Below are 14,476 nucleotides of genomic sequence, written 5' to 3'. Positions count from 1 at the left end.
GCCGCATAGCCTCTGCATAGGAGCCGGAGGGGGACATGCCTCTGTTTCTGGGAGCCACTTGAAGTAAGTGCTGCCCGGAGTCTGCACCCCTGAGCCTCCCCCCATGCCCCAACCCCCTGCTCCAGCCCAGAGCACCCTCCTACACGCCGAACTCCTCATCCTCAGCCCCACCCCAGAGCCTTTCCCTCCCCCCCAGCCAGGGCCTGAACTCCTCATTTCTGGCCCCACCCCAGATCCCACACCCCCAAGCCAAGCCCGCACCCCAACCCCAACTTCGTGAGCATTCAGGGCCCACCGTACAATTTCTCTTCCCGGCTGTGTCCCCTCGGGCCAGAAAGTTTGCCCACCCCTGAGCTAGGTAGAGTAAGACAAACTGCTGCTTGAAGTCTTGGAGGTGTGATGTAAGGCTACCTGCAGATTTTGTTCACAGTTTGTGTTTTAAGGGCTACAGCTTTAACTTTTGGACTCTGTGTCTGTCATTAAATAATTAGGATGACCCCTCCATAATTTCCCACCCCTATAAACATTTTAATTGATGAACAGAAAAAATGCTTAAAAATAAACGTTGATATCCGTCAAAATGATTAAAAAATACAAATCAAATTCTGCCAAGCTTATCTCTACCGCAGCATTACCGCAGCCTGGGGGTGGGACTGCTGTCAAACCGAGAGAGGCCTTTCTTCGCTTTGGCTGCCGGTGAACCTGTCCTGGTTCTGTAGTATGCACGAGCCCAGGCTGCTGCAGGGGCCGAGGGCTTCCCTGCTCCATCAGCCCAATGGTAGAGGCACGTACTCTACGAAGATGATCATGCAGCCTGTGCAGCTGCTGCTGTTGAAGCCGGAAGTCGCTCTGAATTGAAACCAAATCAGGACAGATGCACCGGCAGCTCCTGTGAGTGGAAAATCCTAGGGCAGGTTTTTCATGCCAGGGTGGGAGGTTGGCTGCTGTCTGCTGCTGTCTGAACGTTCACTGGCAGTGCACAAAGACCAGGGCCCTGCTGAAGGCCTTCACGTGACCGGTTGTGCCCTCCACTCCCTGTGTCGCCACTTGCTTTAGGGTTGCTCCCCACTAGCTGCAGAGAGAAGCCGGCTGTGTCCACCTCAACAGTGTGGATGCTGAAATTCCCCAGGCCCTACAATGAAAGGTTATTTTAGTAAAGAGTCAGCAAGGGCCTTGCTGTTACGTGCTAATAGCTGTGGGTAGCACTGGGTGGCCAGGAATCTCTCACCCCTTGACGTTGGGGGGCAAGTTCCAGGCAGCTGGGCTATTTGCTTAGTTCTAACCCCTTCCCCACTGCCTGGCCGACGTGCCACATGGCATAGGCTGCTGTAGTCTGCACCCCTCTCGCAGCACGTGGGACATGCAAGGCGCTGCGGAACCATCTGCTGCTCTGATCGCTCCGGAGATGGATGGGGGTGAACGTGCATGGCTCACCTCTGTTTTTGCTAGAATTTGCTGTATAACGTCTTTCTGGCTGGGCTCTTTGGTTAAGATGTAGAGGAACCCGCCGCCTCCCGCTCCAGCCAAGCTCTGCCCATAGACATACGGCTGGAGAGCGTCCATCATGCGTCTGACAGCCAGAGGCTCACAGCCCGGGGCCATGCACTTCTTCTGCTGCCAGTAGCGGGTCAGGCACTCCCCAAGGAGAGGGAGGTTACCTAGAGCAGACAACGAGAATGCCAAGAATTGGTCGATACCCAGGAGAGTACAGCTGTCGTCCCCCCGCCTGGTCTCGCAGGGGATGTGGGCAGGGTCTGCCCTGCGAGTGCCATCGGGACTAAATAATACGCTTGGCTGGCCTGATCCCCACAAGTCTCATGGTGAGGTGTTTCACAAGCCCCTGCCTCTGGCTCCCCAGTAACAAGCTGCCAGCTTTTCTGTTATTTTTTCAAATGTTTCCACCCAGCTGCAGTTGCACCCCCGCAAGAGCAGGGCTCGCCTTTATGCAGCCTCTCGGGGGGTGGGGGTGGGAACGCTGGCCTGCACAGTCTACTACACAGGGGGGCGGGGGAACAGATTGGGAAAGCAAGTTGCTCAGCTGATGAGGTGTTGGGGCTGCGTCGACATGCACCAGCTGGAAACGACGGACCAAAACAGTAGTTTAACCAGGCCATAAGCATAGTGCCCCGGCAGCCAGCTCTTGGGTGAACCTGTGGGGTTCTGGGCTCCCTATGAAGGCATGGCCACGTGGCACCCTGATCACATCCTAGCCAGCATTGCGGCTCCCATCCCACCTTGACAGAGCTGTTTGGTTTCCTAAGCACAAGTGGGAACTGCGCTAAAGGCCTCAGAGCAGGGCTACCTTGGCGGGAGACTTCCACGGAATTGGCATGAAATGGGATGTGCCGGTTTGTCCCTGCAGGCTGCAAGTCCCAGCAGGCAAGGCAGACTAGCCACCGTGCTTGAGCTGGAGCTGGGCTCCCAGGGGCCTGCACCTTGCTCTGACAGAGCAGCAGCTGGCAGGTGCTAGACCAAGTCCCATCACGGCTAGGCCTGGGCCAGCGAAGGGATCTGTACAGCCCAGGAGCTGTGGTGCCTTTCCTGTCTGCTAGCCGCAGCACCCCTGCTGGAACAGCCTAGCATGTAAGCCCTTGCCCACAAAAGCAGGGGCATCCCCCCCGCAGGCAGGCTCAGGAAAGGCCTCCTGGGCCCCAGAGACGAGCGTGCAGCGGCTTTACCTTGCCGAAAGGCCTGGGCGCACTGCTCTGCGTTGCTCACGAGGGCGTCGGCGTTCTGCACGATAGCTGGCAGCCTGGCATACCAGTTCCTGAGGACGTCCTGCAAGGGGAGACAAACCATGAACTGCATCACCTTCACCAGGGCTTCCCAGCCCGAGGGGCCCTGGCCTGCTGCTGACACCCCCGCCCCGGCATTCGGGGGTGCAGAAGGAAAGCAGGAGCGTAAGTGCAAGTCCCGGCAGCTTTGCTGGTCCAGGGATTCTAAGTGGGGGGCGGGGGGTTGTGTGATGGCAAGAGGGTGGCTCCTCTGAGCTGGAAGGCAGAAAGCAGAGCTGGGACTTAACCCCTGAGGCTGGGCTATTGACCCTGGATCCAGCTGTGACCTGTCACCAGCACCTGAACCAGCTCAGGAATGAATGGGGGAGCAGCAAAATGGGCAGAGGTGCCCCAGTGGGCTCTGCGGGGCCCCAGGCTCAGATGTTCTCTGCGGACGCAGATTCCTTCAGCCTAGAGCAAGCAGCCAGGGCTAGGGTGGCAGCTAGCCTCACCCCCTACTGTGGAGGGAAGGGCAGTTTTGGCCGGGGACACTGGGCCAACCCCATGCTCCTCTGAGAGCTTTTAATTCCCCACCACCTCCCCCCAGCCCAGACAGGAGCTCAGGTTAAGCCCCGTCTCCACTACACTGCATGGAGCCCCCCTGCCATGACTCAAGCAGGGGGGGCAGGGCGCCTGGTTACTTTAGGCCTGCTGGGTGACCCCTGAGCTCTGCTTCCAGCAGGTGCATTCCAAGCACTGTAACCAATTGTCGGGCAGGGCTCTGCCTACTCGAGTTGAGAGCTGCTGTCCGGCAGCCCTGCACTCTGCCCGGCTGCTCTTCCTGATGATTTGCACCTGGCTGTCCTGTGGACATGGGATGTCCCGGCCAGGCAGAGTCCTGCAGGCTGGCACACGGGCTAAGGCACTGGGCCCAGATTCTGCTGTTCCCCTGCATCCCCTGCCTACAGCTTCCCTGCTGCTGGAGCTGCACCCCACTAGCAGAGAGTGTGGGGCAGCGGGCTCTGTGCCCCATGGGAAGCCCGATTGCTGAGCGGGATCCTGTGGTGTTGTGTGAGAATGATTTGCAGCCTGACCTCTATGTGGAGCAGTTTAGTGGAAACCCCCCTCCCACGGGCGCTGCGAGCTGGTCTCCAGAGAATGGGAATGCGGTGCCCAGGTTATTTCTATGACTTACAAATAAAGAAAATGCCAGTGTGACTAAGTATCCCCGCGCAGCCCTTGGCTCTATCCCCTTGTACTGGGCATGTCTGACCAGCCACCTTCCCACACGAGCTGCGGAGTGAGCATTGAACAGCTGCTCCTGGGAGCCAGCGTTCGCTTTCACTGCAGTGGGGAGCCTTTCTGCGGCGGGGACAGAGCCAAGGTGGGGACATGACCAATCCCCTGCAATGAGCCACAACAACTGTGCAGCACAGGGCTGTCTGACTGTCCTGTGTCCGTACAGTGCGTAGCGCAGCAGGGACTGGGTCCATGGCTGGGCACCTGGGTCCTAGAGTAACGTCCCTATAAAGCTGGGGCCAATGAACTAAGCAGGGGGCTGGGAGCATGGTACTAGGCTCAGCTCAGCTGCATAGGGCCAGGGCAGGTCCTTTCCCAGCTCTGGCCCTCAGCTGTGGAACAGGGAGGGGAGTGACCCTGCTCTGTAGAGCATGGGAGAGCTAGAGCGAGGGATGGCTGAACTGGTGTTGGAGGAGGCTGCTATATCTGCCCACGCCTGCTGTGGCCCTGCTGGGGACTGGATGGGGAGTGCCCCCTGAGGCATGGAGGGGCACATGCTTTACCTGGAGCATGTTGCGGGCCAGCCGAGTCTTCCCTGTGTAAATCAGGAGCAGGTGCTTGTTCAGGGTCTGGGGAAAGCCCTCCAGCACAGGGATCTGCTCCACCTCCACCTTCAGGGGCAGCTGGGCCTTTGACCTCCCGATCTTGATGCCTGGCACAAGCCCACCAACCTGGTCCTGCCATCCCCCTCCTGCCAGCAACAGGGCCAGTTACACAGAGCAAACCGTGAGGATACTAATGGTTTCAGTCCCAGCCCTGCAACCAAGGGGTATTTTGAATCGTTGTTCAAGTGCAGAATTAATGCCCCAGGAGATTTTTTTTTCTTCTGCAGACTAATTGATTCTGACGGGGAGGTGAAGGGAAGCTGCAATTACACCTTTTGCCCACCAGGGGCTGATGTGGTGCCAGAAGAGAGGGCAGCAGGCTCATGGGTTGGAGCAGCCAGCCATGGAAGGGGAGGGGGCAGAGGCTGCCCTCTTCACAGTGCTCTGTCCACAGACCAGATGAGGCGATGTGGGCTATGGGGGACTGGACAGAGCGGGGCACACGGGGCTGCTGCAGTGGGGGTCACACGAGTTCAGAAGGGCTAGTGAGGGGGGCAGACTGAGGCAGCAGCACAGGAGCTAGTGGGGTAGCAGCACTGAGCCAAGGGCTGAATGGGAGTGAGGGTGCAGGGCCACATGGGGACAGGAACAGCTGTGCCTGGCTGAGTGAGGGTGCAGGGCCACATGGGGACAGGAACAGCTGTGCCTGGCTGAGTGAGGGTGCAGGGCCACATGGGGACAGGAACAGCTGTGCCTGGCTGAGTGAGGGTGCAGGGCCACATGGGGACAGGAACAGCTGTGCCTGGCTGAGTGAGGGTGCAGGGCCACATGGGGACAGGAACAGCTGTGCCTGGCTGAGTGAGGGTGCAGGGCCACATGGGGACAGGAACAGCTGTGCCTGGCTGAGTGAGGGTGCAGGGCCACATGGGGATGGAGGGGGAATGCAGGGCCACATGGGGGATGTGTAGATATGCCTGGCTGAATGGGGGTGCAGGGACACTTGGGGACAGGGGCAGATGTGCCTGACTGAATGGGAGAGGCTACGGGTCAGCCAGGGTCTGCATGAGGGAAGCTCCCCAACTCCCAAACAATCCCTCCCCAAAAAATCTATTCCATACTTCTCCCACCCACACCCAGCAACCCTCCAGGTTCACTCCCAGGCTCCCCTCTCCCTCAGCTCCTCTGTTACCCCTGACTCCCACAAGCCCTTGCACTGCTTTTGAACAGTGCAGGAAATACGTTTCTGTATTTCAGCTTAAATTAATTGTTACTCAAAGTTCTGGATTAATAAGCCTAGTGAGGAATCGATTTGTCAAAAACCATTTCCTGAATCTTTTTTGTTGTTGTCTGTATTGTTACCGATAGACTTGCGGAAAGGGATTTTGAAGTAAATTACCAGAATAATTGAAACTGGCGTGATTATATTGTGTTATTTTGACAAATAAACTTTTCAATATTTTAAAATATTGGGTGCAGAATTTTGAATGTGCTGGTGCTGAAGTCCCCTAGGAGTCCAACAGGCAGGATATTGGGGAAGGCCCTGGCAGTGTGGTGCTGAGGGGCTGGCTGGGTGGGAGAGGGAGGCGGGCTGCTTGGTTGGGGACAGGGAACTGATCAAACAGCCCCATGGGGGCTAGCAGAGTGGCAGGCAGCATGCACCACAAGGGTTAACGCTGCCTGTTGCAAAGAAAGCCTGAACCAGTAGGGCTGAATAATGGGCCCGAGCAGCTGGGGCCATGGGACAGTTCAAACCTCCAGCTGGTGAGGACGGGCCCCCTGGCAGGGGAGTGGGAATGGCAGAGAGGCAGTGTGTCTGACAGGGGCCAGAGGTGTGCAGCACAGAGGCAGCCCGGCATGGCATATCCCAGCTGCCACAGGCTCATGCCACCCTTGCCCACACACAACCTGGTCAGTGGGTCCATTCAGGCGGCCGGGCCGGGCCAGGCCATGGCAGGCCCCCCACTCCCTCCAGCCTCTGTGCTGTTACCTGTGGTGAGCACCTGCTCCAGGTGCAGCACGGCGTGGATGAGGGACTCTGTGTTGGTGGATTTCCCGGCTGCCCGGTACAGCGCCGCCATCACCGCCCCGGCTAGGATGCTGCTGGTGCCTGGAGGAGCCAAAGACGGGGCAGGGAGGTGAGGCAGAGAGTGCATGGGGACCACTTCTCAGCCATGGCCCATGAAATGACCCAGCGCCTCAGGGCAGGGCAGGGGTAAGCTGGGGGGCCCGTCGCTAGGTTACGTCCCCATCTCCCAGAGCAACAGCAGAGAAGGACATAAGCAGCTCTCTGTGCTGGGTGGCCCCTGCAGTCCCCATGCTCTGCATTGCCTGGCCGGAGGGGACTGGCCTGCAGAGACAAGCAATGAAGCCACAGAAAGAGGCTTGGATCCCTCCCCAGCGGCTGAGCCCATGGCCTCTCCTGTGCCCCTGGACCGTCCCACAGTGAATCCTGTGTGCTGTGCCTAAGCACAAGGCCCGGAGCCAGCCTGTTCTCAGAGCAGACCTTGCAGTGCTGTGGGAGAACGAGTTTCTTCAGAGTGCCTGAGGGCACAGCCAGGGAGTGCATCCCAGCAGGCCAGGCTAGGAGAGCCCCAGCCCCAGCCATGCTGCTGTTCAGTGTTTCTCTCTCTGTTAGGAGTGACCAGCCAGGCCTGAGAACGTGACCAGGGCGGGCCTGGCTGCTTATGGCTGAGAATGTCTTTCCTGAAGCCTCCTATGGGAGCTGAAGCCAAGCCTCAGAGCTCTCCTGGTCTACATTTACCTACGCTCACTGCCCAGACCATGCCCTGTGCAAAGGGGGCCACAAACATACCCAGCCCGGATCCGTGTGGCAGGCAGGACCAGCTGTGCACTTCAAACCCTCCGCCAGAGCACTCCAGCAGCTGGGCCTGCAAGGGCTTCTGGGAAGCGAGGGTGACAATCTGGGTGCAGATGAAAGCCGCTTTCAGCAAGGCCCCTGGAAAGGAGAGAGAAAACCCTGAAAGGCTGGTGAGCGCAGCCATGCCCTGGCCACCAAGCCCCTGCTGGTTTAACCCCTTCACTGCTGGCACACTAACATGGTGCTCCAGCCGGGTCACGGCTGTTGGGTCAGCCATTAGCACATGCTCCTGACAGGCAGATGCTCATAGCGACCCCCACCCAGGCCAGCAGGGCGAGGGCAGAGCCGCAGCCCAAGCTGTCCAGGCTCGGAGGCCTGCTCTCCCCGCAGCACGGAACAGCGGGTCCTGGAGGAGGGGGAAGGGGAACTCGCTGAGCTGAGGGTTTGGCTCATCGTGGTGGGGCTGCTGGTGGGGGAAAGGTGCCAATGGCCTCCCTGTCCAGAACAAGCAGCAACAGGACGAGCGTCTCCATCCCCTGTGCACCTGGGCTGTCTGTGCTACGCAGGTCTCCAGACTGGGTCTCTCTTATCACCTCCCCACCCTGGGACGCGGGGCAGCGCTGGCATCCCATTACAGAGAGGGGGAGTCGAGGCCCAGACAGGCTAGGCGACTTGCCCCAGTCCCACAGGAAGCCTGTAGCAGAGCAGGGACTGAGCCCAGTCCCTGACCAGCACCAAACTCACTGGGCCACCCTTGGCCCGCCACCCTGGTGGTGGGTTGTGCGCTGCAGGCTGTTGTCTGCTAGGAATGAGCCCCCCAACTCTTCTACCGGCAGCAGTACGGCCATCCGCTGGGGAGGGCTCAGTGGCGGGGCTCGGGGAGTGGTTCCCCAGACAGCTCTCTGGCCCATTACTGATCCCCCGGGACACCCCACCTCCTGCTTTTAACGCTGTATGGATTCACCCTCCGCCCAGCCCACAGAACCCCACTGGCACCAGGTGGATGTCGTTCCTGCCAGCCTGACTGGGAACAAACACTGCTTCTGAGACCTGCAGTGGATGGGGCCAGGCGTGTGAGCCAGATGAGGGGATGGCCCGTCTCGGAGCTGGGAGGGTGCAGTGACAGGGATGCAGCACAGGTCACTACTTGGTGCCCCCCAGGTGCCAATCCGAGAACAACACTGGAGAATACATAAGCACCAGCGACCCTCCCTCTGCCATCCATGGGGCACTGCAAGTGACCCCCAGCTCCTTTCTCTGCTGGTCCAGGAGCTCCTGGGCTGCGGAGCAGCTGGTGAGCCCTGATCCTGAGCAGCGGGGTGGGTCTTACCTGGCGCGTGAGGCTGGCAGTAATCCTGCAGGTCCTCCAGGTCCTGGCACACCAGCTCCAGCACCACCTCGCCCTCCAGCATGCCGCTAGCACTGACCAGCCGGAGCTCCGGCTCGGCGATGCGCCGGGCCCGGGCCCCGATTGGTCTGCGCCCATCCACCAGGATGGCAACATCCACCACGGCTCCCCCGTGCTCGTAAGTGATTGGAGGAGTGTCACTCCAGCCCCCTGCAAGGCACAGAGGGACCCTCATGCAGGACAGCCGCCCACAGACTAGCCCTCATCTCTTGTCCTCTCCAGGCTGCCAGCCTCAGACAGGGCAGTGCCCTGGCCGTGTCCTGCAGGAGGTGGTACGAGATGATCACAATGCTCCTTTGGAAGCTATAAACCCCTCCTGAGATTCCTTCTCCCTACCCGCTTTCCCCATGCTGCCTGCCACACAGGGCATGACCTCCAGAGCCCAATAAGCCAGGCCATATCTCCCCCTCCAAGTCCCTCCTAAAGGCAGCATCCGCAAGCCACACCTCCCGGGAGAAGCCTTAAAAAGATGTGCATGAACCCAGGACACCCGCGGCCCCAAGGCCTCTCCCGACAAGGCCGGCCTGGTCTGTGTGTGGCCTGGAAGCACCAAGCACAGCCCGGGCGTTGAACGAGTATTCCCGTGGCAGCTGCTGCTTGCTGTGACGGTGCATTGCTGAGCTCAGCTGCAAGGGAATGGCAGTCGGAGCGGCATGTGCTTTGTTACAACCAGTGCTGGCCACCTCCTGGGAGCTGCTCCCTTCGCACCAGGGCTCCCCATGGCCCCGGCCCTGCACTACCTCATCCACCCCAGCGCTGGGACAGAGTCTAGGGCGAGCCCCAGTGATGCCCAGGCCAGAAGAGAAAGCCCTTTGAACTGGGGCCTGCGAAAGGTGCTCCCGCCCAGAGGTGCTCACCAGAGACGTCTATCCGGGCAGGGCACTCCACCAGCACCCAGTGACCGATGGGAGGGGGCTCCTCCCGCCCGACGCTGATGAACCGGCACGCCGACATCACAGCCTGGCGGATCAGGATCTGCTCGGCCCCCTCGTAGTGCCGGGCAGCCCTCACCAGCAGCGCCGGCCTGAAACGACAGGGGGAGACGGGTGCCGCTCACCAGCTGGCAGAGGGCACCATCGGAGCGGCCTTTCTCCTGGGATGTCAGTGGCACAGTTAGCGGCTCTGGCCACGCTGAGCAGAAACATGCTCGACCGGCCACGGGAAGCCAGTGATGCCCGTGTCAGCCTTCGGCACAGGTTGCCACCGTCACTGAGCACCTGGTGTGTGGCTGGGGCCTTAGCCAATCTCCCAGCCGCAGTCCAGGGCTGCGGAGATGGGAGATGCCTGGAACATCAGCCAGCCCAGCACAAAGCCCCCTGCAGAGACACAGGGCTCATGCCCAGCAGCAGCTGGGGAGTTTATGGGTTTCCAGCAGGACCAGGGGCCCAAGCTGCTGGTGGGGAGGGGCCATCAGTCCCCCACCTAGAGGTGGGGATCAGGCCAGTCTGTCAGCTGACAGCCCTGGGACCTCACAGCAAACCGTGCTGCTTGCTGCAGAAAGGCCATGAGACAGGGCCGGAAACGAGGTGTAATGGGAACCTCTGTCCATTCAGCAGGGCGAGCCCAGCACCACAGCCCTCAACACAACATCTTTGCCACCCCTGCTGGCTCCCGGGCACCAAGGGCCCTGTACCTGCCCAGCCATTCCCTCCTCTCTTTGGCGAGCTCCTTCACTCCCTCAGCGATGTTGCCTCTCTCCAGCTGCTGGAAGGCCGGGGCCCACTCCTGGTTGGCGGCCGGCCCGCTCCGCAAGCCCCCGTCCCCTTTGGCCATGCAGCCCAGCACGTCGGCGATGCAGGCGAGAGCCCGGGCTGCCACCCCAGGGTCAGCGGCAACAGATGCCACTGTGAAGGAAGGAAAGGGAAACCATCAGAGCAGCAGCCAGCCACAGCCCAGCAGACTGGAGCCTTAGAGGGCCGCTGCCCATGGGAGGATTTCATCCGTCCTCATCTAGCACGCAGGTTACCTTCTTCCTCTGCCCCCTAAGCCCTTCCAGCCACTTATCTACAGTTGTCCAGAACCAGAGCATGCCCCCGTGGTCCCGGAGTGGAATGAGTTTGCTGGTTCTCAGCCCAGTACCCACATCCCATAACCCACCATCATCAGCTCCCTCATTGACTATCTCCATGGAGCGTGAAGTCCCTCCCTCGTGCTAATCCAGGGCGGGGCACTGGGCGGGGGCAGCCGACAGAAGCTGGCATTGCCAATGCCAGGGCAGCGCCTCTTCTGGAGACAGAGGGCTTCATGCGCCCCGGCACTCAAGCCAGCACCTTCCTGCAGCACACCTAGAATGGGCTGTGGCCTACTGAACCTAGGCTCTGGTAGCTCCACTTTCCAAAGCCTGCAGGGCCTGGCAATGCCGGCAGAAGAGAGTTGCTGGGCGCTACTTCCCTGCACGTTGTTAAGCAACACACTCCACCTGGCCAGGGCTGCTGGAAACCCGCCGAGAGCCACAACAGAAAGCGTGCTCAGGCTTTGGCTTCCGCGCGGCTTCGCTAGCGAGAATGGGAGGAAACTCTGCCCTCTGGCAGCCTCCGTAAGCCACATGCCTGTGGGATGTTCAAAGTGGCCGTGTTCCTCTCCAGGGGTGAGTGCGTGGTGGGGAAGGGGGAAGGGACTGTGGTACAGTCCGTGCAGCTGTTTGGGTTTGTATGGCACTTTGGGACCCGGCGTCAGGCAGGGGATGAAGAACGCCCTCTAGCCATGGCCGGCTCTCGGCACCCGCAAAACAAGCAGGTGCTTGGGGCGACGTTTCTTGGGGCGGCATTCCGGCGCCGGCCAGGCCGCCCCTAGAAATGTGCCCCCGCTGCCCCAGCTCGCCTCCGCCTCTTCCCCCTCCCGCCCAGGCTTGCCGCGCGCGAAACAGCTGTTTCGCGGGGCAAGCCTGGGAGGGAGGGAGGAGAAGCCGAGCGGCAGTGTGCTCGAGGGAGGCGGTGGTGGTGGAGTGGAGGCGAGCTGGGGCGGGGAGCGGTTCCTCTACCCCCCCCCCCGTTACTTCCTGTGCGCGCCCCCCGCCCCGCCCTTTGCTCACCTCCACTCTGCCTGCTCCCCTAAACGGGCTGCCTCTCCCTCGCCTGAGAGGGAGGGGGGAGAAGCAGAGTGGCGGCGTGTTCAGGGCAGCAGGCAGAGCAGAGGTGAGCCAGGGCAAGGGGTTGCAGGGGGTGGGGGGAGCCGCAGGAAGCAATGGCCAGGGGGAACTGCGGCACGCCTGGGGGAGCAGGCGGGGATGGGGATTTGGGGACGGGGTTGGGAAGGGGTGGGGTTGGGGCGGAGCCGGGGGCAGGGAAAAAAAAGCAGGGGCGGCCAAAAATGGTTTTGCTTGGGGCGGCAAACATCCTAGAGCCGGCCCTGCCTGTCACCAACTGCAAAGACCGCAGGAGGAACTCAGCAGGGTACAATGTGACCCACGAAGATGGAAACTGGCAAGCCTCTGGGCTGACATCCCACTGGCTGCTGTAAGGACTGCCCAGTCTGCTTAGCAAGGGAGAGTGGCCAGCCATGGCTCAAGGGTCCTCACCAGTGCCCAAATCCACCAGCACTCGTGGGCCTGCACAGGGGCTAAGTCACCACAGTGCTGGAGCCTGCATCCTGACACCCCAGAGCAGCATGTGTGGGGGACACGAAGGTCACAGGCAGCCGCCCTGCCCTGCTCTCACCCTGGTCCAGAGTGCTCAGCACGGCCTCCTGGTAGCCCTCGTTGACGGCGCTGCGGATCAGGGGCAGGAGGCTGCAGTCCCTGTGCTCCAGCAGCATCCTGCGTAGCTTGCCCTGTGCCTGGTGGAAGAAGAGCGCCCGGCGGGACACCAGCTCCGCCTCCTGGTCTAGGCACATCAGCAGCTGCTCCCAGGACATGCGCCACGAGGCTCGCCACCGCCCCAGCCCCTCACCCTCCTGGGAGCCCAGGAACCACAGGACGTCCTGGACCCCCACGGGCTCAGCAGCGTGCAGAATGGGGAAGAGGCGGGCGTTCAGCAGGCAGCGGCTCCTCCGGGGGACGTCGGAGCCCCAGATATCCCCCTCCCTGCCGGAGTGAGAAGCAGCCTCAGAGAGTGGGCACCACGCGGCCATGTGCAATGGAGGCAGGAGGCCTGGGCAGCAGGCACCTGCCCCTCTGACCTCCCTACCTACAAAGAGAGCCTCATTTCTGCCCCAGGGAAAGCAGATCCTGAGAGGGCCTTCACCTCCCTAGGGCACGGGGAGAGGGGAGCATGGGACTGACGCTCCTGCCCGCTGCCAGCTCTCATAGATTCATGGATACTAAGGTCAGAAGGGACTATTATGATCATCTAATCTGACCTCCTGCACAACGCAGGCCACAGAATCTCACCCACCCACTCCTGTGAAAAACCTCACCTATGTCTGAGCTATTGAAGTCCTCAAATCGTGGTTTAAAAACTTCAAGGAGCAGAGAATCCTCCAGCCAGTGACCCGTGCCCCATGCTACAGAGGAAGGCGAAAAACCCCCAGGGCCTCTTCCAATCTGCCCTGGAGGAAAATTCCTTCCCGACCCCAAATATGGTGATCAGCTGAACCCTGAGCATATGGGCAAGATTCACCAGCCAGATACTACAGAAAATTCTTTCCTGGGTAACTCAGATCCCACCCCATCTAACATCCCATCACAGGCCATTAGGCCTATTTACCATGAATATTTAAAGATCAATTAATTACCAAAATCATGTTATCCCATCATACCATCTCCTCAGCATCCCTGCTGACTTCTCAACGGCTGGACAGCCCCATGCTCAGAATGACTGGCGGCAAGTTTTGGAGGATAGCCGCTGCACCGCCCTGCCCCCACTCTGCACAGCTGGGATGGAGCCTCCTCCACCCAGACTGAAAGCCGGAGCCAGCAGAACCACTGTAGCCTCTTCCTCAGCCAGCTGGAGGGAAATGCACTCAGGAGACCAGCTGTGAGGGGCTCACAGCTCCTGCCCTGCCAGCCTCTCCCAGCAGGAGGCACTGTAGATACAGGTGCTGGTTATGTGGGGAAGCTCCTGGCGATGTCATCCCAGCCTCTTGCAGGACAGGTTGCTTTAGGGTGCTGGCTTCATGTAGGCCTCACTCTATCCCACTGGGCCCCCCAGGAGTTGGCACAGCGCTCTGGAGGTCAGTGCATCAGGCAGCTCCTCTCCGCCCCTTTCCGTTTGCACCGAGACGTTTCCGGGCAGCATAACAGAGTGAGTTTCCCAGGTCTCAGCCAAGCAGAGACCAGGGCGCAATGCAGGGGAGGAAAGCGGTCGCTCTCGGCTCACTTTGTGCCCTATCCAGGACCCTTCTCTGCCCAGCCCCTTTGGCACGTACCGTATCCCCGTCCTGTGGAAGAACTCAGCCCAGGGCACGTTCAGGTAGGTGCTGGCCGCCCCGGCAGGGCTCTGTGAAGTGGGAGAGAGGAGACAGCGAGAACCGGGGCTAGAAGGGGACAGGACTTGCACCACCATTGTGGGTTGATCTCTGCCCTCTCCTGGCGGCAGGCCCTATGTTAACCCCTCACTGGATCTCAGGGAGGCAGGGCAGCGTCCCTGGCCTCTGCTCCTTCCACAGAGCACTTGGTCCGCAGGGGTGGCTCCCTGTACCCCGTTTCCTTGGCAGACGGTCCCCTCCACACCCCCATAGGGGAACATTCCTCCCCCCAGGCACCGCCATCAGGGCCCCCAGTCCAGTGGGCAGCCAGAGCCCCGCACGGGGCAAT

General features: G+C 60.6%; 1 protein-coding gene across 4 annotated transcripts in view; it reads right to left on the bottom strand.

Moving 5' to 3' along the window:
- Positions 1–504: 504 nt before the first annotated feature.
- Positions 505–14,476, bottom strand: part of FCSK (fucose kinase) — a 40,938-nt gene continuing 26,966 nt past the window's right edge. For 3 of the 4 annotated variants that reach the window (XM_073307197.1, XM_073307198.1, XM_073307199.1), the window contains 11 exons: positions 14,089–14,159; positions 12,441–12,805; positions 10,418–10,628; positions 9,642–9,808; positions 8,707–8,934; positions 7,371–7,514; positions 6,546–6,665; positions 4,517–4,704; positions 2,679–2,778; positions 1,435–1,658; positions 505–1,132 (listed from right to left, as the gene is read on the bottom strand). In XM_073307197.1, coding sequence (XP_073163298.1) covers positions 920–1,132; positions 1,435–1,658; positions 2,679–2,778; positions 4,517–4,704; positions 6,546–6,665; positions 7,371–7,514; positions 8,707–8,934; positions 9,642–9,808; positions 10,418–10,628; positions 12,441–12,805; positions 14,089–14,159 — 2,031 coding nt within the window. In that variant the 3' untranslated portion in view covers positions 505–919. Of the gene's footprint in view, positions 1,133–1,434; positions 1,659–2,678; positions 2,779–4,516; positions 4,705–6,545; positions 6,666–7,370; positions 7,515–8,706; positions 8,935–9,641; positions 9,809–10,417; positions 10,629–12,440; positions 12,806–14,088; positions 14,160–14,476 lie in introns of those variants that run through there. The other variant, XM_073307200.1, reaches the window with a different exon arrangement.

This window comes from Lepidochelys kempii, chromosome 12 (assembly GCF_965140265.1).
Source record: "Lepidochelys kempii isolate rLepKem1 chromosome 12, rLepKem1.hap2, whole genome shotgun sequence".
Classification (NCBI taxonomy): domain Eukaryota; kingdom Metazoa; phylum Chordata; order Testudines; family Cheloniidae; genus Lepidochelys; species Lepidochelys kempii.
The sequence above is the reverse complement of the archived record's forward strand: the minus strand, read 5'-3'. Positions and strand labels throughout refer to the sequence as shown.